The 22491-nt window shown below is 38.9% G+C and overlaps 1 protein-coding gene across 4 annotated transcripts in view; it reads left to right on the plus strand.

The window, feature by feature from the left end:
• Positions 1-22491, plus strand: part of LOC106869567 (coronin-1C-A) — a 73059-nt gene that overhangs the window by 23336 nt on the left and 27232 nt on the right. The window contains exon 2 of one of the 4 annotated variants that reach the window (XM_052976599.1): positions 9069-9177. The exons of the other annotated variants lie outside the window; for them this stretch is intronic. Coding sequence (XP_052832559.1) covers positions 9142-9177 — 36 coding nt within the window. The 5' untranslated portion in view covers positions 9069-9141. The remainder of the gene's footprint in view (positions 1-9068; positions 9178-22491) is intronic. 4 annotated transcript variants of the gene reach the window in all.

Below are 22491 nucleotides of genomic sequence, written 5' to 3' on the forward strand. Positions count from 1 at the left end.
AACACAAATTCTTCTTTTGTCCTTTGTGACTCATCTCGTGTCTCATTCCCCAGACTCATTATTGAAACATTTTTAACTCCTCAATTTTTATTCACATTTCATCTCTCCTTCCTGTCTGTCTGCTAATCTACAATTCAAATGAAACATTAACCACAGTAAACCTCACTCAGTCTTGGCTGATGTCACAAAACTAATAATAATAATAATAATAATAATAATAATAATAATAATAATAATAATTTCTTTTAATAGCCATGGGAGGAGGGCCTTGATGAGGGTGAAGGTTTCAAATTTTGGCACAAGGCCAACAGTTTTAAGGGAAAGGATAAGTCGAATACATTGACCCCTGTGTTTAACCGGGACTAATTTTATCGACCCTGAAAAGATAAAAGGCAAAGTTGACCTCAGAAGAGTTTGAACCCAGAATGTAAAGAACAAGAAGAAATGCAATGAAACATTTTGTTCAGTTCCCTAAAGATTCTACCAGGCCACTACCTTAATAATGATAATAACCCTACTATAGGCACAAGGCTTGGAATTTGCGGGAAGGGATAAGTCGATTTCATCGATCCCCAGTACTCAGCTAGTACTGAAATTTCTCAACCCTGAAAAGTAAAGTTGACCTTGGTGGAATTTGAACTCAAAACATAGGAGCAGATGAGAGACTGCTCAGCATTTCGCTCAGCATGCTTAATGATTCTGCCAACTCACCAGTAATTAGATATACTTGACTTCAGAGATAAAATATATTTGTGTGTCCATTGTATGTTGGTGTGAGAATTCCTGATCCAGTAAAATATACATAAAAAATATATATATACACCTGAAGATGTTTACCTCTCTGTCTTTGAGCTGGGACACATTTCCTTTTTACCTCAACCTGCTGGCACGGCTGTGTGGTTAAGAAGCTTGCTTTACCACCATGTGGTTCCAGGTTCAGTCCCACTCTGCAGCACCTTGGGCAAGTGTTTTCTGCTATAGCTCCAGGTTGACCAATACCTTGTTAGTGAATTCAGTAGATGGAAACTGAAAAGAAAGCTGTTTTTTTCTTTTTTTTTTATGTGTGTGTTTGTGTCTTCCTTTGCCTAGACATCATGTGATGTTTGTAAATGCGCATCATCATCGTATTAGTGCGATTGTTTCGGGTTTTCTGTGAAAAACATGTGCAGGCAGGAGGTCCCAAAATTGTCAGCAACCCCTCACTGACTTATAAAAACAAAAAAACAAAAAGCTTTCACTGATTCTGCTGCAGTTGTACTTCCCATAAAACGATAATCTCTAAGTTTAGTGAAAGGAATTTGAAAGAGGATTTACTCAATGTGTGTGTGTGTGTGTGTTCATAAAAATAATCTATTTATCAACAATAACCCATTTTATTGAATAATAAAAATGATGAATAATAGTTGAAAAGTCATTGAACATCTTGTTTTTTTTTTGTTATCAGTGATAAAGTGCAACACAAAGAACATTTGAAAAGTTGACATTATTCATTATTAGAATTCAAAGTGTTATAATTTAGTGTCCTAAAGTAATATTAACAGTAATAAAGTCTATTCTAGACAAAGCTTTTTCCCTTTATTTCCTAACCATGTCAAGTGTTCATTAGTTGACACATTGGCTGATTGTACTTTTTCTCTGATAAAAATTGATAATTGAGTTTGTGTAAATAGCAAAAGGCTATCTGCATTTTCCCTACTTCTGTTTCAATCACTCTGCTTCGAAACTCTAAAAATTTAATGGTAGAAACGTAGAAGCTTACAAACTTATAAAATAAATACCTGCACAAACATATTAAGCTTTCACAAACTTTTAATTATATGCATATGATGATGATGATGGCAATAATGTTGTACATGATTATGATGGCAGTTTTTCATGTCCAAAGGGAGAGCAGCAAGCCCTTAAATGGTTCTGTAAACCATCCCTTGAATAGCTGGCTCTAGTGCACTTGGGGCAGATATATAGGCTTTGGTCATAGGGGGATTCTGATGATGACCCCTTCCTTCCTCTGGTGTTCTTTCTTCTGCTACTGTTGCTTTGGTCTTCTCAAAATTGCTTGCTGCAGTCTGGATGCAATCTCACCCCACCCCTCTTTGTTCTGCAACTCCTTCCCACCCTGCGGGGTGGTGTCTATCCTTGTCTGGGTGAGCTGGCATTTCAGCAGGTTTCTGAAATGCTTCTGGAGATGCTCCTCTGTCTCTTTTGCCCCGGCTGAGCTCACTATAGAATACAGCATTCTGGATTTGTCCACATGTGAGATGGGGCCTGACCATTTGTGGTGTCCGAGCAGCCGCAGCATGGTTTCACTGCTCTGGACATTGGTCTGCTGCAGGACTCTGTTGTTAGTGATGTATGCCTTCCATGAGATATCCATGATAAAGTGAGAGCACCTCTGGTGGAAGTGTTCCTGCAACTTGACCAGCATGTAGTTAAATGCATATAAATTCACATTAATAAACAATACATTCATGTTACGAAAGCATGCTCTCACTTAAAATAATTCCCAAGTCTTCAAACGTGCACTGCTCATTCCCCCCCCCACACAGCTAAACCTGCAAATATCAGAGTACTTAAATGTTGAAGCACCATTGTTCATTCAATACATTTACTTACAGAAATACTCTGTCTGTCTGTCTGTCTCTCTCTCTCTCATATTCACATGCCCTCATTTAAAATTGCATAAGCATATGAATATAAATGCAACATTGAAGTCTGACACAGTCCTCTAGCTTGTTAGATCCTGTTGAATTGGCCAATCCATGCCAACATGGAAGATGGACATTTGATGATGATGTTGACTAAGTGCGGCAAAGTGTACTCTGAAAGTAGAGTAGTGAGAGTAAGAAAGACCTGGAAAACGTTCTGCTGGTAACAAATGGTTTCTCTTTCAGGAAGAAGGGCAGATTATATGAGGTTTGTGTAGAAACTGCAATGCTCTGTGGTAATGTACTGTAAGCCTTGATTACAGAGGATTTGTAAAGACTATAAAGAAATGAAGTGGGTTTGCTCTGTTGGTTGCATAAATGTTTTTCATGAATGACTGAACATTGGAATTTAATGTGGAATGTCAGAGAGAAAAGATTGCAGCAGTTGAGGAATGTGATCCGTGTGTGTGGAAGATGCCATCTGTATAAAGGACTGGTAGAGCACATGGAGTGGAAGGAAACTTTAGAAGACTTGGAGCCAAGTGCTGGAGGCTGATCTCGTGATATTCAGCCTCATGAAAAATATGATGAAAGGACTGGCTAGCAACATGTGCTGCCGGAAAAGCTCTGTCCATTCGTGCAGGCATTTATGGAACAAACAGTAACCCTTATATGCCCATAAGAAAAGGAAGTCTTAAAATTTCACTGTATTTAGATTAAATGTTATGGTAGGCTTTCACAATCTGGAAGAGAAGGACAGTAATGCAGCTGTTAGCTATGGGTGTCGACTTCCTTCTGAATATTTTATTACATTCTCAGTCTGGTGCTTCCTGGTGAGTTCATGTCCAAACAAGTAGGAGCAGGTTTTGTATTGTGAAAATGCAACCAAGGGTTAAAATGATGAAAGTGATGGGGGCTGGGGTATTCTTATGCTCCGCACTTTGTGCTTGTGTTTGCACACATTTTACAGGTGCACAAAAAGGCAAAATGTGTGCAAATACGGTTTTCAAGACAAAATGGAAGATGGTTATATTAATATGAATGAGTACATTCTTTGCAAACAGACAAAATGTGTACACAATCAAATGTTTGTGCTCACCCAATCTGTAATATGTGTAAATTTTGGATCTACTAAATGCCATGTTTAAACTCCCATCTTCTGCTCTTTGATATCCCCTCACCTCTCTGCTATTTATCCCCTCTTCACTCTCTCTCCCTCTCTCCTATACACTGCATCATGTCACTTAAGTAATAAGGGACAGCACTGGGACTATCTGCATTTTCCCTACTTCTGTTTCAATCACTCTGCTTCTCTCATCAAGATGCCTGTCTACGAGCAACTGCATCAGATTGATTCATAAGTAATACACCCAACCTTCACACTTTCTCTGCTGCCATCTTTTTTTGTTGTCTGTGTCTTTATTCGAACATGTCCTTCTGCCCCACCTCCAATCTCACTTCACCCGACCCTTGTCACTTTCCTTCCCTGTCAGCTGACCTGGATCTTGTAACAAACTATGACTATTCCCCCCCTCTCTCTCTCCCCCTCACACTTCTTCCTATGTTATTTAAACCACCCCCACCTCACTACTCGCACCACCGCATACTAGATTTTTTCCCCTTCTCTCTTCCTACGTCAATCCCTGCATGTCGCTCCTTTAGATAGGTGTGTATGGGTTGTTGTATATATGTATGTATTTATGTCTGTGTATGCACGTGCACATACACACACATGCACATTGAAGGGTGTGAACACACACGTGGACATGCAACATTCTCTTGAAAGCTTTTTAGGTGGAAATGACATTAATTTGTTTTAGCCTGTGCATTGGGAGGAGGGAAGGAAGTCTGCATGGAACATAAATAACTTTAATTATATTAATATATTACGTTTGTCTGTAAAAGAGGGGACATAGACAGCCCCTGAAGAAGACAGTGATTTTGATAGGTTAGAAAAAATTTGAAATTCTTTTAAAGTATATATTTTTTATTCCTTTAATTATTAAAGATTTCTTTATTTTGTTTTATTTTTATTCTTGTAATGCAATATTAATTTATCTAAGATAAAATTAAATGAAGTATTAAAAATATGAAATATTGATTGATATTTGAGGGGTGAAGGAAACCATGTCATGCCGTTAACAAGGTGAGCCATTTTGGAAGAACGAAGGATATTTCTGTAACTAAAACATTATTGTCCTGTCTCTGCTTTTTTTTAAACTTCTGCCATATCCCCCCCCCTTTCACTCCCATCTTTTACTTTCTACTGCTGTGAAGTAATAAATATATACCTCTGTAAATTGGAGACTGTCAACATTGGATCAGATGTCATACTGTTTCCGTAGACAAACCTTTTTCTTTCTTTCTCCCCCTCTCTTTTTCTCCCCCTCCATGTGCCTTCCTCTGTTTATGTGTGTGTGTGTCTCCTTACGTACCTTGTCTGTATGTATCTCATCCTTTGCCCCCCAGTGTCTCTCCTTTCCTCCCTCTTCCTCTCTTCCTCTTTACCCCCCCTCTCTCCCTCATTAACTATTCAGTGTTCAGTGACTCTTATCTGTCTTTCGGTAAGACAGCCATTTCCTGCTCCATGAGTTTTTCTCTGCTGACAAATTACATCATTGTCACACACACACACACAGAAGCAGGGAAGAGGACAAACGATGTAGAATTTCCCCCACCACTTCGACTCTTTTCTGTTTCTTTTTGTTTTTTTTTAATTTATCTCCTTTTTTTTTCATCCAATTTCTTCTTCTCAACTTCCCTAACACACTCTTGCTCCCATTGCCAAGGTTCTTTGCTGAAGTTATCCATTGTAAAAACTCTTGTCATCCTCTCTTTCTCTCTCTCTCTCTCTCTCTCTCTCTCTCTCTCTCTCTCTCTCTCTCTCTCTCTCTGATTCTAAAAAGAAATCAAAAATAGAAAATATCAGTTCTTTCATTCTTTTTTCTTGTTTTGTCATTGGATTGTTACCACGCTGGAGCACCATCTTGAGAAGTTCAGCTGAATCCATCAACTCTCAGCACTTATCTTTCAAGTCTGGTACTTATTCTATCAGTCTCTTGTTATAGAGATATAAACAAACCAACGCTGGTTGTCAGGTGGTGGGAAGGACATACACATAAATACAATGGGCTTCCACACAGTTCCCATGTACCAAATTCACTCACAAAGCATTGGTTGTTATGGGGCTGGTGTAGAAAATGGCCAAGATTCTTGTGGCTCTACACAGCTAAATCAAACCAGGGTTTATAGGAATAATGATCTTGGAGGTCTCAAGGAACTTTCTAGATGAATAGATACGAAGGCCTTGAGGCCAATATAATTGATAATAAACCAATAAAGTAAGTTATGGAAGTGAGGTAGTCTCTTCTCCATATTTAAACCCTAACTAATAGGTAAAGGAATTAAGAATGGTAGCTTCCCCCCCCCATTTTGGAGAAAATAAAAGGTTATCTAACCATCTCTCTCTCCCCCTTTCTATCTCTTGCTCTATCTCTCTTCCCTCTCCCATTCCTTGCAATAGTTCCGTTATCCATTGATTCATCCTATGAGGGCCACTGGCTGCTATAATCGTTAATCAGAGGACCCAGTACAATTAAGTATGATGATCAATCTTTATTCAAGCCATGCCCCATCACTGCAAGAGAAACGAACCCTCGTTCCTTTATATGCTGGCTGTTCCTCTTACTTCAGTTGGAGGTCGGAGGTTTTGAAGTAGGTTTTTTTATTGGCAAATAGACAGACTGTGATTGTTTGAAAGTTTTTGAGAAGGGCATAGCAAGGGGTGGAGGACCGCCCAGTACACTCCACGAAGTGGTTTGCATTACCAAGGCGTATGCCAGGCATAATAGAAACCTTTGCTGAAACAGACACAATGCTGTTCTCTGGCCCTCTGGATTCGGTCAAACTGTCTGATTCACACCTGCATGGAACATGATGATCACACACACACATACATACACACATGTGTATACAAACACACACATACACATGTGTGTGTATGATCATTTGACAAGTGGTGTTGATTGGTTTCAGTTTCTGTAATTCAGTGCTTCTACAAAAGAAACCCTGTGAAATAAGTACTGGGTTTGATTTGCTTGAGTGAAATTAAAATAGTGCCCCAGCATGGCCATAGCCCACTAACTGAAACAACTAAAAGAACACACACACACACACACACACACACACACATACATGGGAGCTGATTAGAATAACATGCAAATGAAAAGCACTCACTGTTGTAGTTAGATGGTATCTTTGGAAATGTTCTAAGTTGCTAAACTTGTTAATATATTAAGTTACCCTATCATTGTTCAACATCAAGATCTCATTCCAGAAACTAAGATTTTAAATTCTGTAACAAAAGAGTTGGAAAGAACGAATAAAACCAGAATGGTTTTGGTCGTGTTTGTTCCGTCCAACAATCTCAATCATTCTTTATCTTCAGTTTTTTCATTTTCAATTCCAATTCCTTACATAGGCTTTTATATTGGCAAGAGAAAGAAGTGACAAGGAATTGCAGTTAGGACAAAATGGGTTACTGCAGGAGAGCACTTGCTGGACATTCTCAATCAGATCCAAGAAGTCCTCAAAGATCCAGCTTGGCAGTCTCCTGACCATTTCTCCATTACTTTGACTCCAATCAAATCACAAACACAAGTAACAATGCCTCTGCACTTCTGCACTGCAGGGCCTTCTTCCCCGTCTCACTTTCCTTGGACCCTTCCATCATTACCTTTACTTCCAAACCCTTTTTTCTGTCTATGGCTTGATTTGTTTGTATTGTACCTTGTATAAAGCCTCCTCTATCCACGTAGGTATGCTTAAGTCTATATACTGCATTCAGTTTGTGCACACACTATATATGCAATGTTTTTTTTTTTACTGACCTATAATTTCAAATCCTTGTTCTTCTTGTTATCATCTCTCCATCTCTCCCTCTCTCTCTCCCTCTCTCAACGTTTTCTTCACACTTCTGACCGCTCCTCATTTTCTTTACATTCCTAACAACCTATTTCATTTCTTCTTAGTTCTGACCACTCCTTTCTGACCTCAATTCTCTGCTCGCCTCTTCCCTTTTCCCTTCCCCCACACCGATCTTGTTTGTGTTTACATCTCTGTGTTATTTTTCGTACGCCTATTGCTTTCGTCCATCACACTCTTTGGCCTACATTCTCACCTAATCCTCCTCTACCTCGCCTGACCCCTCTCTCTGTTCACACGACAACTGATTAGAAGGGCATTCTTCACCACCTTCCCACTTCCACTGACCTGGATCTCGCTAATAACTCCTTTTCTCCTCCCCCCCGCCCCCTCCTACATTGCACAACTCCCACACCACTCTCACCACCTCCTTCGTTTCTTCCACCATTCTGGATTTCTCTCCTCTTCTCACTCCAACCCCTGCATCATTCTTCTCTTTTCGTTTTCTTTTCATCGACACTTTTGCCACACAACTTCTTCATTCTCCCCCACCATTCCTCCAAGAAGGACAAATGTCCAAAACGGATGTCTTTTTTCTTCTTTTTACTCATTATGGTCAGCCAACTCAACCGAACAATTCTTCTATCAATGATTGTTTCTACATTTAAATTAAAATGCAAGAATAATCAGGATATAATAGAAAATATTAAAACACAAAAGACGCTGTTAATTAGAAGCAGAAAATATAAATTCTGCAACAACTCTTCCGATAGAAAACCAATTTGCAAAGCGAGAGAGTTGTTTTGTGTCAATTGCTGCAGTGTCATGTAAAGTTTAATAACTGCGAATTTAAACCAAGTTATAATAAACTCAGCTTATTGGGAACTTTTTTCTCCTCTATTGTATGTCACTTGTCACAAGTGTTGTAGTCGATGTTGATATCGTTTAACTTGTTGACAACAATACCAGCATTTTAGAGAGAGACCAACTGTATTGTTGACTGAACGAGCTTCAAGTATGCAAACGGCCACGGCAAATACATCGTTGTCAGGCATTGCAGAACCCTGCGGAGACCTGAGCTGAAAGTGATTGGCTCTTCTCTACAGATTGTAAAATATATCTAGCTTTTATATACACACACACACACTCATACACATGCTCTTTGAGTGGACGGTTTCTTACTGACTCATACATATTGACATTGCTACACAGTGTGGCACTCACACGCTCTCTCTTTCTCTTTCTCCCCGTTAATAAATTGGTGTCAGAACTTAGCCACCATTGGACTCGGGGTGGCTAATGGGAAATCGAGAGAGATAAGAAAATGAAAACAAAAATTAATCATTTTGTCGATAATTAAGAGGTGTAAATATTTTATTTCACCGTTTCCCCTCCATTCCCCCCCCCCCATTCGTTTTCTCATGTCCTGGTTGAAATGATTGTTCAAACATAAAACAAAGTCGTTAACTGATTCCAGCATCTCTTTTTCTTTCCTCTCAGCAACGAAGAAGGGGGGTGGGGAGCTGTTCATTAACCAAGCAGAAATGGGAAATTTAACGAAGGCTATTATGGAATGGTTGTAGCAGAGTTTGTTCGAGTGGCTACTACAGTAAGGTTTGTCCTAATGTCTGTGTGATCAGAATGGTGGCAATGTTTCGGTATTAGTATATGACGTCAGTCATGGGTGTGTTCTGCTCTGTCGAGCAGAGGAGACACTGTGTCACTCTCACTCATGACATCATAGACTTTTACCGAAAGATCGCACAGAATGGCTTCAATAGCCCTGGTTTGTCCTAGTTTCTGTGTGGTTAGTAATCTTATACTTTCCCACAGCTGAAAATTAATTTTCGTATTTGGTCTCATCTCCCCTCACCTGCCTCTCTTTCTCATCAACTAATACCAGTAATATACTGGGACTGAATAAATGGATTGAATAAGCATTCCTTATGTTTTTAGTATTTCTGTTTCTTTTTATGTATTCCCTCTTAATTAATTCTGGATAAAACCAAAAACCTGTTAGAAATAGCAGCCAAATCTCTTGTTTCATAGAGAAAAGACTATGTATCCGAGATGGGTGTGGTGATAGTATTTTGGTTTTTAAATGATTTTTTTTTCTTTAATATTCTGACGCTAAATGCGTACAACCATAATTGTTTGCAATGTGATACTAGTTTGGCTAATTTCAACTTTTTATTTTTACAATGTAGCTATTTTGGATTTTTTGCTTCAGGAACTTAGAAAAAGAGAGAGAGAATAAAAAACTAAACAAGTCAAGTTTTGTTTGTGAAGGCAAAAATAAACAAACCAAAACATAATTAACAGTCCTAATACACATAAAGAACAATACTTTACAGACTTAGTTGCTTTTAAACACAAAGTGCATTACACACAACCATATTTCAGCTCTAACATTCACACACACACACACACAAGAGCTATTGAAGGTCAGGGAGTTCCATGCATTGCACTTAATGAGAGTTTAGCAGCATACGAAACTTTAAAAGTAAATAAAAAGTTATTTTTCCCCCCTAACTACGGAGTTCTGTTTCTCCTGTTTGTCTTACAAAGCCTCTGTGTGTTGTGTGGTTTCAGGTTCGGTCCCACTGCATGGTACATTGGGCAAGTGTCTTCTACTGTAACCCTGGGCCAACCGAAGCCTTGTGAGTGAATTTGGTGGACAGAAACTGAAAAGAGAAAGACACCATAGATGTATGTAAATGTGTGTGTGTGTTTGCTTCCTTGTCTCTTGATGGTTGTAAAAGAGTGCTGCTGACATCATAAAGCAATGGTGTTCGGCTTCAATCTTTTGGGGGAAAACATGTCAGCCACAGTGAAATATTACTTTGTTTGGAAACAAGCAAGGGTTGGCAACAGTAAGGGCATCTGGCTGTAGAGAATTTTCCTTAATGAATTACACTTGACCTGTGCAAGCTTGGAAAAGTAGATGATATTAGTTGTTCATTTGTTTGTTGAATTCACTGGACTCAATGTCTGCCTGTGCGTCTCTCTTGTCAGTGTTGGTATTGAGAATGCTCAGCTGAAATACTTAATCATCTGCTGTCATTGTTTTGTCCATGTCTTGAAGGACCTGGTTCCCTGATGATAGGAGGCAAGACTTGAACTCGGAACACAGAGCTGAAACAGATACTGCAAGGCATCTGCAACATGCTAACCATTCCACCAAACTTACTTCTGGGTTGGTACTTATCAACACTGGGAGCATGAAAGGCAAAAGTGATCCAGGAGGGATTTCAGAACTTGGTGAGCTGGAGCAAACACCATGAGGCATTTTATCTGCTGCTCTCATGATTTTGCTGATTTCCCATGCTGGCATGGGAAATCATCATTGTTTAATGTCTGCCTAAATTTAATGTCTGTACTAAATTGGGAATCCTTATTTTCATATAGGAAACCCCAACTGGTCTCCAAATTAAGGGCAGCTTCCATAACCTTCTAACTTCTTTGTTGTTTGAAATCTTTCCATTAACTTTTACTGAGTTGTCCCTGTTAGACGTTCTTGCCAATGTTTCCTGCAGGTGCATTCATCAAGTTCTTCCCTTAATTAATCACTGCTAAGTAATTTCCCCTTTTCTCTTCTTCGTTACCCTGTCTTAACAATGGCAGACACAGTTTTGTTCATGTGGTTTTGCACCCCCCCCCCATATTACACTGTTCTCAATTTCCTTCTGTTCTGCCATTTATTTTTACTACATTTTGCTGCCACATGTTGTTGGTGATGATGATGTTTCTGGTGGTTATTGATGTCATTAGAGACGGATTATTTTAAAATTGTTTTCATTTCATTCTCAAAGTTCCATAGATTTGTGGTTAGAATACAGCAGGAAAGGATCTGAACACAGATATTTCAAGCTGAGCCAACTGGCAGGAGACCTGGAGGTGGGAAGACTAAGAATGAATTGGTTGGATAATATCCAGCTGGTTGCAAATGGTTGGAATCCAGAAGGAAAATGCAATGACAGTTGTTTCTGATAGGACCTTTATGGAAAAGGTGCCTGAGGAATCCCCACCCCCTGGAATAGTGGGTGACGAAAATGGATGAATATATATATAAGAAACATTACTAGTTTTTGTCTTTCAGTCATCAATTTGGACCCCTTTGAACCCCTTTGCATCATAAATTTTACAGGCTTTGATTTTTTTTGACAATACTTCAACCCCCCCCCCCATTTCCCACATCTGATTAGTTTTGTTTAATCTTAACCTTTGACCTCGTAATTAATGTAGCCTTTTACAAAAAAAAAAAAGGATCAACTGACGATCTGCATTTTCACCAAACTGTTCTTTTATATTACTTCAGCCCCCATACTGCAAAATCAGCTGAAGTTTGGGGGTAACTGAAAGCACCAACTGTCCCTTTATCTAATTCCCAGTCTTAAGGACCAGCACCACAAGTTGCAGACATCTTTCCAAATGTCCCCTATTAGGATTACTTTCATTTCTCTATTTAACTTTGGCATGTCTACGTAATGGAATTGTTGTTTTCTGGCATTTTCCCACCACCAATTGTCAGAGATATTCTGCATATTCTCTTCCCACATATTTCATAGTTTGTTTCTCTTACGTGGGGAGGGTCTTGATAAGGTCCACATCGACCAAGTTGATGTTGCATCTGGTATCATCAGCACCATCCTCCCCTCAAACATCTATTTACAGAATGCCACTAATGGCATTACCAGTGATTTCACTACTGTTAGACACACAGCTTGGCTTGCTATTGTTGCTGTTGTTGTTGTTGCTATTGTTGCTGTTGTTGTTGTTGCTATTGTTGCTGTTGTTGTTGTTGCTATTGTTGCTGTTGTTGTTGTTGTTGTTGTTGTTGTTGTTGTCTCTAATAATATTTACTCATAAGAGAATTACATCTGTCCTCATTTATCATGGAGATTAGGTTCCCTCCTCCACCCATAAAAAGCCTACAGTGATAAATGAATCGTTTCCATGCACTTTGTCAAGGCATCAAGTGATAGTCATTGAAACCAAACTCGCAGCCCACAGCAGCAAAGCTTTCATTGTTACCGATTTTCTTGATCATTTCTGCCTTTTCCTGTGCAGAATAAACTTGTTTGCATCATTTTTACAGATCAGGCACTTTCATATTTTGTCTCTTCACTGGTCCCATGTTGATGGACCTGTATAAAAAATACACGTCCTTGTAGCAGAGTCACGTAATAACAAGCGATAGCTAGTACATTGTGGGTGGTTATTGGGGTACCTTTTTCTGGTACAAGCGGAATCTTCAGCTGATTGCCAACACATGTTACCACAGATCAATCTGTGGTTTACAACTCGTTTCACCATGTTTTCCTGAACTACTGAGAAATGAGGCTACATGTCTCATGTCTGCAACTTCCTGTTTTATCTGTCTGCTACCATCTCTTCCTATATCAACTCCCACTACTACTTCTGGCTACTAGAAGCAGCCAGGTTTCTTATCAGGGCTCACAGTTTTGAAGGACAAAAAAAAACCCTTTCGGGACCAAATCACCAACCCACTACTGAAGAACTCTGGAAAAGCTTTGTAGTCAGAGATATTCTACCATAAATGATATTGAGGAATAATCTTGCATTGCTCATTGGTTCTTTATTTTTTCTTCTGGCCTTTTTTTTTTTATATCTCTTGTATGTTTCAAGCATTGGAATGTGGTCATGCTGGGGCACCACCTTGAAAGGTTTTAATCAAACAAATTGATCCGAGTTCTTATTTGTTTTGAAGTCTGGTGCCTATTCTATAGGTTTATTTTGCCAAAACCACTGTTACAGGGATGTAAACAAACCAGCACGGGTTGTTAACCAGTTGGAAGGTGGGGACAAACACATGCATTTGCACCCCCTCCTGCCCACATATGAAGGGCTTACACACAATTTCCATCTACTAAATTCACTCAGGAGTCATTGGTTGGCCCAGGGCAATAATTGAAAACATTTACCCAAGGTACCATGCAGTAGGACCGAACCTGGAACCACATGGTTGCTTAGTGAGCTTCTTAACAACCACACAGCTCTCCTCAAAACATCTCAACAAATTTACCTTTTATTATTTTATTATTTTGGATTTAGATTAACCATTAATCAACAAATCCATATTTTCTTTTAGTTGTCAGTGAAAGTTGTAGCTGGGAAGGAGATAAAAATGTTGAGTATTTTAGAAAGATTCCAACACACACACACACACACACACACACACACACACACACACACACACACACACACACAGCTCCTGTTGACACTGAAGTGTTGTCACTTCATTATTGACACCTCCTTGGAATTGCCATTGTGTGTGTGTGTATATATATATATGGCTATATGTCCTCCTCACTGAAATAATTTGTCAACATCACTCTTCATGCTTTGCCATTTTTTTCTCTTTTCTTTCTTTCTTTAAATGACATTTTCTGTTAATTGTAGAACATGTGAAGTTTCTGCTTGTTTTATGTTGGATAATGAAGTCATTTCCTAAATAAATGACAATGCTTTTTAACAAGGTTATGCAATTGTTTTTTGAGGAGGGTCAACCTAGTTGACCCCCCAACACTTGAATAATGCTTGGCTTCGTATCAACTACTGAAGGACTCAAAAGCAAGGTCTTTCCTTATTTAACCTTGGCAGAATTTGTCTTGTGTGACAAATTCTGCCAAGAGATGTAACTAACAGATTCTGCTTTCAAATCTAATTGTAAGTTTTGAAATAATTGGTTAGATCAACCTTTTGGAATTAGAAGAAAGCATATTGGTCAGAGCTGGATGCAACTTGAGTTCTGATGACTGGATGGGTGTCAGGATTATTTCTACTCTCAGGGAAGGGGACTTGTTGGTTACATTGACCCCCTGTGTTCCACTGTTACTTAATTTATCAACGCCGAAAGGATGAAAGGCAAAGTCGACCTCAGTGGAATTTGAACTCAGGACGTAAAGGCAGACGAAATACCGCTAAGCATTTTGCCCGGTGTGCTAACGCTTCTGCCAGCTCGCTGCCTTTGAGTGGGTGTCATAATGCAATCTCACGGACTTGCCCACTCACCCGCTCCACTCCACACAAGCACCATCATCATCATCATTTACTGACCCTGTCCCTTTCTGGCATGGGTCGGACAGTTTGACAGGATCCAATGGGGTCCAAGGACTGCATCAACTTCCTGTGTCTGCTTTGACATGGTATCTGTCTATGGTTGGATGCTCTTCCTGAAGATAGCCATATAGCAGCAGTTCTTTGTTCAAAGACCACCTCCGCCAAATCCACTTACAAGGCTTTGGTCAGCTTGTGGCTATAGAAGACACTTACCCAGGATGTCATGCAGTAGGATTGAACCAGAAACCACGTGGTTGGGGCAGCAAACCCCTCAATCATGCAGCCACACCTGCACCTATGTTCCTTTCTTCTTTTTTCTTTTAATCCCAAGTCATCAAAGAAATGTCAGTTTTTTGTCACACTGGAACACAAGATAATTATTTAGTGAGCACCGAGGTAGACTTGGACATGGGTTTAGTTTCCAGTTGTATTTTATAATATTTAATATCCACTGGAAAGACAAGTATTGAGGACAAAAGGTGAAACAATTGATACCACCACCACCACCACCATCATCATCATCATCATCATCATGTCAGAGAGTAAATAAATATTTGGCCTATATTTTAGGATTAACAGGTTTTTTTTGGTTTTTTTTAAAGTGGTATCTTGTTTCAATGAACTGATTTTTTTTTCTTTTTCTGAGGCATTCTTTAAAAAGTTGACATTTTTACATTTATATACTTTGTTTAGTCAAAATACTTTTATCTATATTTTTGAGGGTAAATAATAATAATAATAATAATAATAATAATAATGGTTTCAAATTTTGCCACAAGGGCAGTCATTTTGGGGGAAGGGGGATGAGTCGATTACATTGACCCCCAAGTTTCAGTGTCTGAATCTGGGGTTATCACTTTTTGACTGTCAATTTTAGTCTCTCCCTTCTCTTCTCTCTCCCTCCTCCCTCCTTTCACTCCTTTCTCCTCCCTCTCCCTCTCCCTCCTGCCCTCATCTCTCTCCCCTCCTCTCTTTCCCTCTCTCCTCTCCTCATCAAACCACTTTCCTTTCAACCTCCTCTTCTTCACCTCCCTTCTTTCTACTTACTCCCCCCCTCAATCTTCTTCAGCTGGTCCTCCATTATCCTTCCTCCCCCTCCATTTCTCTCTCCTCCTTCCTACATCCCTCAGCCTCACTTCTTCTTCCTTACCAAAACCAGTTTCCATTGCCAGACTTCTACAAACCTTCATTAAATCTATGACAATAGAAATCTTTCTCTTTTCTACCAATTTACAATTTTAGGCAGTTTTCTTTCCTTTTCTTTTACCCTTTTTCTTTCTTTTTCTCTTTTTTTTTTTGTCAAATTTTTTCTTCTTTTTTGGTTCCATACAATAAATAACAAAAAAATATTTTTTTTTAAGGTGATAAAACCAGCTCGCTTGGTTAGGTTGTGTTTAATCTGATTTAAGGAGATTATGTAGCCAAGTGACAAGTCAAAGGATTAGTACTAGCAAAGGATCAACAATAATCACATCACAAATAATCCTGTATGAATTTGTGTGTGATTGTGTTTTTATACATGTCTGTATGTGTGTCTATATGCATGTTTATGTGTGTGTGTGTGTGTGTGTATGTGTGTGTCTATATGTATATATATATAGTGAATATTTTTTGTTTTGTTGTTTTTGTTGTTTTCCTCCCACTGTTAACCCGTATTAAAGCAGGTTGAGAGGCTTAAAATATTTTTGAGCTAATGAAGTTTTGTCGTTGAGAATTACCTGTTTATGTCATGTTGTTGTTGTTGTTAATGGTGTGTGGCAAGGTTAGTTGTGTTTGCTGTGGATTTATTATTCGTTGTATTTTACCAACGTAACCTTTGTCTCTGTGAGACAATTGGTGATTGATGGAGATGTGAATGGCGTGGCTCTGTTGTCACTGGCTCAGTTTAAACATTGTACCAGCTTTTGCATGTGGGTGTGTCCCTGCATTTAGTAACCCCTTTTATACCATCCCCCTTGAGACTGCCCTTTACTGCTAATGATACAAACTTCCCATTCTAAAGGGATCTAAAAATCTTCCATCAAAATTTCAATGTTATATTCCAAACTGGCTTAATTAATTGAAGCCAAATTAATGGACTTCGACAGAGATATGATAAGAAAAGGCCTTAAAGAATGGTGCAGTTTTATTTGTCTTACAAATCTAAAGAGTCCAAGATGGAGTTGTACAATTGATGAAGGTTTGAGGTACTTAGGGATTAATTGTCTCTGCTTGCATCAAAGGAATAGTTTTGTACAATACCTTCTTCAGATAAAACACAATCAAAATCCTCAAAATTGCTCCACATGTCACAACCTTTGATCTCTTTTGGTGTTTAATATAACGAAACCATGTCTTAGACATCAGGCTGTCTCTACATACTTTAAGAATAATTTAGCTCTGCCCAGCTCTCCTCTTTGGAACGATGCACAAACATTCCTAGGTTGCATCAAGCACAAGGGAGGAGGAGGAGGCCATCTGACTGACATATTCCAACCATTAGTCTTTACGTGTCAGGTCTTTTACAGCCATTGCTTTAATAGGTTCTGCTCTGCCAAATAAACAAACTGTGTACCACCTCGACTCAAGCTCTCTTGTAAAATTATTTTCATCAGGTCACAGTAAGAAAAATGTACAAGTTTTTCATCCTAAACTTTGTGGGTTTTTAGGCTTTTCACCATATTTGATGCTGTTTACTGGTAGATTTTGTTGTTGTTATTAAGCTTTACATAGGTCCTCGATGGAGTAGGGTTAGGGTTAGATCGAGTAGAGCTTTGATCAAAAACTATTCAAGCAAGGACCATCATATGTTTTTGGGGTTTTTTTTAATGATTATAGGTTGTGATAAGAGGGAGATCTGGCTGCAATTTTAGCAGGTTGAGCAACCATTTCGAGTCTCCCTCTTTGGCTTGATTTGGTTATGTATAATAGAATGTGAGAAAGCAAAACTTCAGCTGCCTCATAACTGATAATGACTTCTCCCTGCCCTCCCTCTCACCACCACCACCGCTGCTGCTGCCATCCAGAAAGGTGGTGGGTGTACAGGGTGAGGATGTCAGTAGATGAGTAAGTAGTTTGAGAAGAAAAGTGTGTTGGTGTCTGCAGGTGAAGGTTAATTAATGAGTTGATTGATATTAAACGAGGGATAGCAGTAGTTGTTGGGGTGGGGGTCTACGGTCGTAGATGGAAGGGCCTTTGTTGGATTGTTTAGGCGGAAGGAGACTTGTGAGAAATGGTAGAATGTTAAGAAATGCGTAAAACCATGGCAAGATGGTAAGGAAATGAAAATAAGGAATTGAAGAGAGAGAGAGAGAGAGAGTAATGAATGACAGGTGGAAGGAAAATAGGAAGGAATTACATCAGAAAGAAAAGAAGGAAGGAAGTGTGAGTGTTCAGTGTGTTGTTGCTACAGTTTCACTGAAAAAAAAAGAACAAAAACCACCCAACACCCACAGACATTCTCTGCACTTCCTAAAGATATTCTTCTCTTTGCATCAGGTATTTTCAGCCAATATGCCACAAGATACCTGCGTGCCACATATCGTCCACAGGTGTGCTGTGAGAGGTTTTTTTTTTTGTTTTCTTTCGTCTTTGTTGTGGAGGCAATATGGAAAAAAATGACGCATTATTTAGAAAAGTTGGGCTTTGAATTCGTTTCAAATCTGCTGCTGTTTGGGTGTGGGGTGGGTGTCTTTTTTTGCGTAGGGGAACTGCTTCTGTCTCTGTTACTAAAATAACATTTTATCTGCCTCTTTCTCTCTCTCTCTCTCTCTCTCTCTCTCTCTCTCTCTCTGCGCCACATTTCAACCTTGAACTTGACCTTCAGCAATAGTTTTAACTACATTTACCCTTGACATGCAATGAGGTGGGTGTATGGGAAGAGGAGGAGATTCCTGGAAATAAAATAATTTACTTTGATGTTTCCCACTTTACTTCCATTTTATTTTATTTACTCAGCATCAGAGCTGTTTATCTTTGCTGGAAATGTTGCTTCATACTCACTTCATAATGACTATGACATGTTCTCAATACAATCTGAGATATTCTATCACCACTGAAAAACCATTCATCTTTTGTGCTTGTCACCCCCCCCCTCCACTCTCAAGATCATTTCTATGTTGGTGTGGTGTTCTTCTTCTCTCTTTCCAGAAATATTTCTTATTACTTACCTGGAAGCTCCCAAGTCTTTGAGACACACGAGGCAGGCAAAGTGTGTCACTGATCACACAGTTCCTCACCTCTCTCAATGCATCGTTCTATATTCTATCAGTCAGCTGCATGTCTCTGTTGTTGGGTGCCCTCTCTGTCTCTTTCCATAGGTTTCCCACTGAAGGACTCAGTTGCTGGGTCTTTCACAAGACCCAGCCACACAAAGTTGAACAAAGGTTGTTGATTGTTGTCATGCCTCTTGATCAACAACAAAGTCACTTTGTTTTGATGCCAAGAATTCTCTGTATACCTCTACTGTCAAAGATGTCCGATCTCTTTTCAAGGCTGATTTTCGTCTGCCATGGTTTTCACCTATAAATAGAATTGGCAGCACATTGTTGTTGTTGTAGAACCCAAATAGTGACCTTAGGAATAACAGTTTGCTCCTTCAGGTCCTAAGAAAACAAGGAACACAGTTTTAAATAACAATCCATTGTAAGCTGACAAAATGAATCCTTATTAAACATCTGGACATCTTTTGGGCCTCATTTAATTCCTTAAGGGTCCTCCCAGACATATCACCGTTATTTTTATCTCTTTCCTGCTCCACCCAATCACTCTCCCCTTTCTTCTAAAATATGAGTAGTTCGGTGACCCTTTAAAGCTGGGAACTTGTTCTGCTCTGATCCCATTTCTCTTACTTTAACCCCTTCCTAGCATAAAGCCCCTTCTCCAACCCCTCAGGGTTTGTAGCCTTGCAAGCTGTATGACACCCTCACCAGTGCTGATGGCTAAAAAAAAAAAGCTTGCAGTCTATGCTGTAAACTGGTTGCCATGAGGAAGGGCATCCAAGTATAGAAACTGTGTCGAAGCAGACACTGGAACTTGATGCAGTCCATGGGCACATCGCTTCCTGTCAAACTGTCCAACTCATGCCAGCATAGAATATGGATATTAAATGGTGATGATTAGGAATAAAAAGAGACCTTTGGAAAGAAAAAAGATGGGAAAAGGATAGACAAAACCACTATTACACGGAGAATGAGAAAAGGAGAGAGAGAGAGAGAGAGAGAGAGAGAAAGAGAAAGTGAAAACTGGGTGACAATTCTAGATTCTGAAAATGAAGAAAAGCAACTGAAAAAGTTTAAGTTGAATCAGGTTAATGGGTTTTTACAATGGAACAAGAATTCTTGTAAGTCATTTCTATGAATGCATGAGTAAAGGTGACAGAGAAAACAGGTCATTGTGTTGAGAATTAAAGCCAAGACTCTGGCATTGTTCTGCCATTCACTCTTTACAATGTTTTTAGTTTCCAGTTCAAGTGACTTTCACAACGACACCAAAGAAAACAGCTCAGCTCAGTGTAAGTCAGCAAAGGAAACTAGGTCTGTTCTGTTCTGTTCTGATCCATTTATGCTTGGACAATGAAAAGCAAAGATATTTTGCATGGTATTCACAATCAGCTGCAGTTCTCATGATCTGTTGTGAATAGTGTGCAGAGACAACTGTGCAGCAGGTGGCGCTCCTGGCATGCCAAGAAGTGTTGGGTTTCTCTGTTCTGGCAAAACAACCCTGGAATTGTTTTTACACACTGTTTCCTTCGTGGAGACAACATAATTCCAAAATCATTAATCTCTGAAAACACACACAGATGAGAGAGATGGCTTGTGTGGTTAATTCTATCAAGAGTTGGCTATGAAAATAAAGGTTGTTTTTTTTTTTTTTTTTCTCCCTCTGTTCTTCCATGGAAGCGACTCACACAAAAGTGAGGTGCTTCCTGTAGGATGGGGACGGGGTGTGCTTGCCAGGTTTTTAAAATTTCTTCTCCATTTGGTCACATGTGGAGTATCTGAGTTGGTTGACTTGCTTTGATGATGAGACATGGTGTTATGAATTTGTATTCTTATGACATTCTCCAAGAATAGAAATGTTCTGAATTGTCAAACAAAATTATGTTTTCGGAGAAGACTAAGATTCTAGAAAATCAGAAGTAAAAAGCGTTTCAGCTAGACAAATATGTTGTTGGATTAATTCTGCAAAATCTGTCTTTGTTGAGTAAAAATATTAACAACTATTTTCCATTAGTTGATGTAATTTCCTCAGATTGAGAAATCCAGTTGTGTAAAATAAGTAAAATCCACTTCTTTTGCTGAAGATGTGGAATTGACAGATGACTGAAAGTGACAGATGACTGAAAGTGACAGATGACTGAAAGTGACAGATGACTGAAAGTGTAGCATTTGTCAACAGAAATAATCTGATTCTGGTTTTCTCTCTCACAACCCGCCATCCCTCCCATCACCACGGTGAAAGTTGTTAAGAATTCTTGTTCCTTTCTCAATTCCCATCTTTGTGAAACGAGTTTCTCTTCTCTGAACATGACTAAGAACAGGTCGATGGCAGTTTCAAATACTGAAGGAAGAGGGTGGTTTTGTCAGTATGGTCAGTCTTGGTCAAATAATGTCATGAGACAACTCTTTTGACACCAATCCATCTGTGGCCACCCTTGCTTGATAAAAACTTCTTGTTTAGAGGTCATTTAAATTAAGAACCTTCTTCCATCAAAAATGTTCCAAAGGCCCAGTTTAAAAATGAGTTATTTTAATAACTTCTTTGTTATTTTCAAACTTAATTGCAACAAAATCAGTGAATTTCAACAGAAATATAAGGAAATGGTTAAGAATAAGGACAGATTGTGCTTTCAAACACTGGTGGCTTTGGGTCTGCTTGTCACTATGTCCAGTCTTGGTCAAGAGACATCAAGCAACATTATACAGTCAAAAGCTTCCTGTTAGTATTAACCTGTGAAGACATTTTTTCATTTGTTCATACTTTAAATATATTTTCCTTAACTTGCTTTATACTTGCTATAAAAAAAGCAAAAAACATTAATAAGGAGTTGCTACATTGTTCTCTATTTACATAAAATACGATGTTTTATTCATGGAGTTTTACTCTAGAGATGAGAATTTACTTAAAACACTTTTACTTACTCTGGAGTTGCTGTCAAATCTTTGCCCTTTGACAGCCTCGTCTCTCTGGAGTTAATAATATTGATGACTTGTGAGTGCAAATTGTATGTTATTAACGCTCTGCACTAGTATATGTGCATTAGTCTTGCAGCAAAGTGCAGTGTATGCAGCCGCTGCCTGTTTTGAAAATAATTATTTTTCATATAATGAACATTTGAACTGTTGGTGTACTGAGGTATATTCGGCCCCTTATTCCCAGTGCCATGGATAAAAAAAAGAGATTGAAAATCACTGCTTTCCATGGTTACTCACTTGGTAGAAATAGGTACAGATGACCACCCTCACTCACTTTGGATTGTGTTTTGTCTCATACATTAATAGGGCAAAGATGTAGTTTTGTGGTTGAGAAGTTTGCTTCTCAACCACATGGTCCTGAGTTCAGTTCCATTGCATGTTACTTTGGAGGATGAAAACTGAAAGAAGCCCATTGTGCGTCCCATATAGATATCACATGATGTCTGTGAATAAACTTGATCATACAAGCAAAGCTATTTTCAGTCTTCCATGAAAAATATGTCTGGCTGTTGGAAAATATTACTCTGCTTGAATACAGGTGAGGGTTTGTGACAGGAAGAGCATCCAGTTATAGAAAAATTTGCTCAACAAATTCCATCTGATTCCTGCCAACATGGACAAGCGGACATTAAAACACTGATGATGAATCTGTCTAGTCATGAACA

The sequence above is a fragment of the Octopus bimaculoides genome, chromosome 25 (genome assembly GCF_001194135.2).
Source record: "Octopus bimaculoides isolate UCB-OBI-ISO-001 chromosome 25, ASM119413v2, whole genome shotgun sequence".
NCBI lineage: Eukaryota > Metazoa > Mollusca > Cephalopoda > Octopoda > Octopodidae > Octopus > Octopus bimaculoides.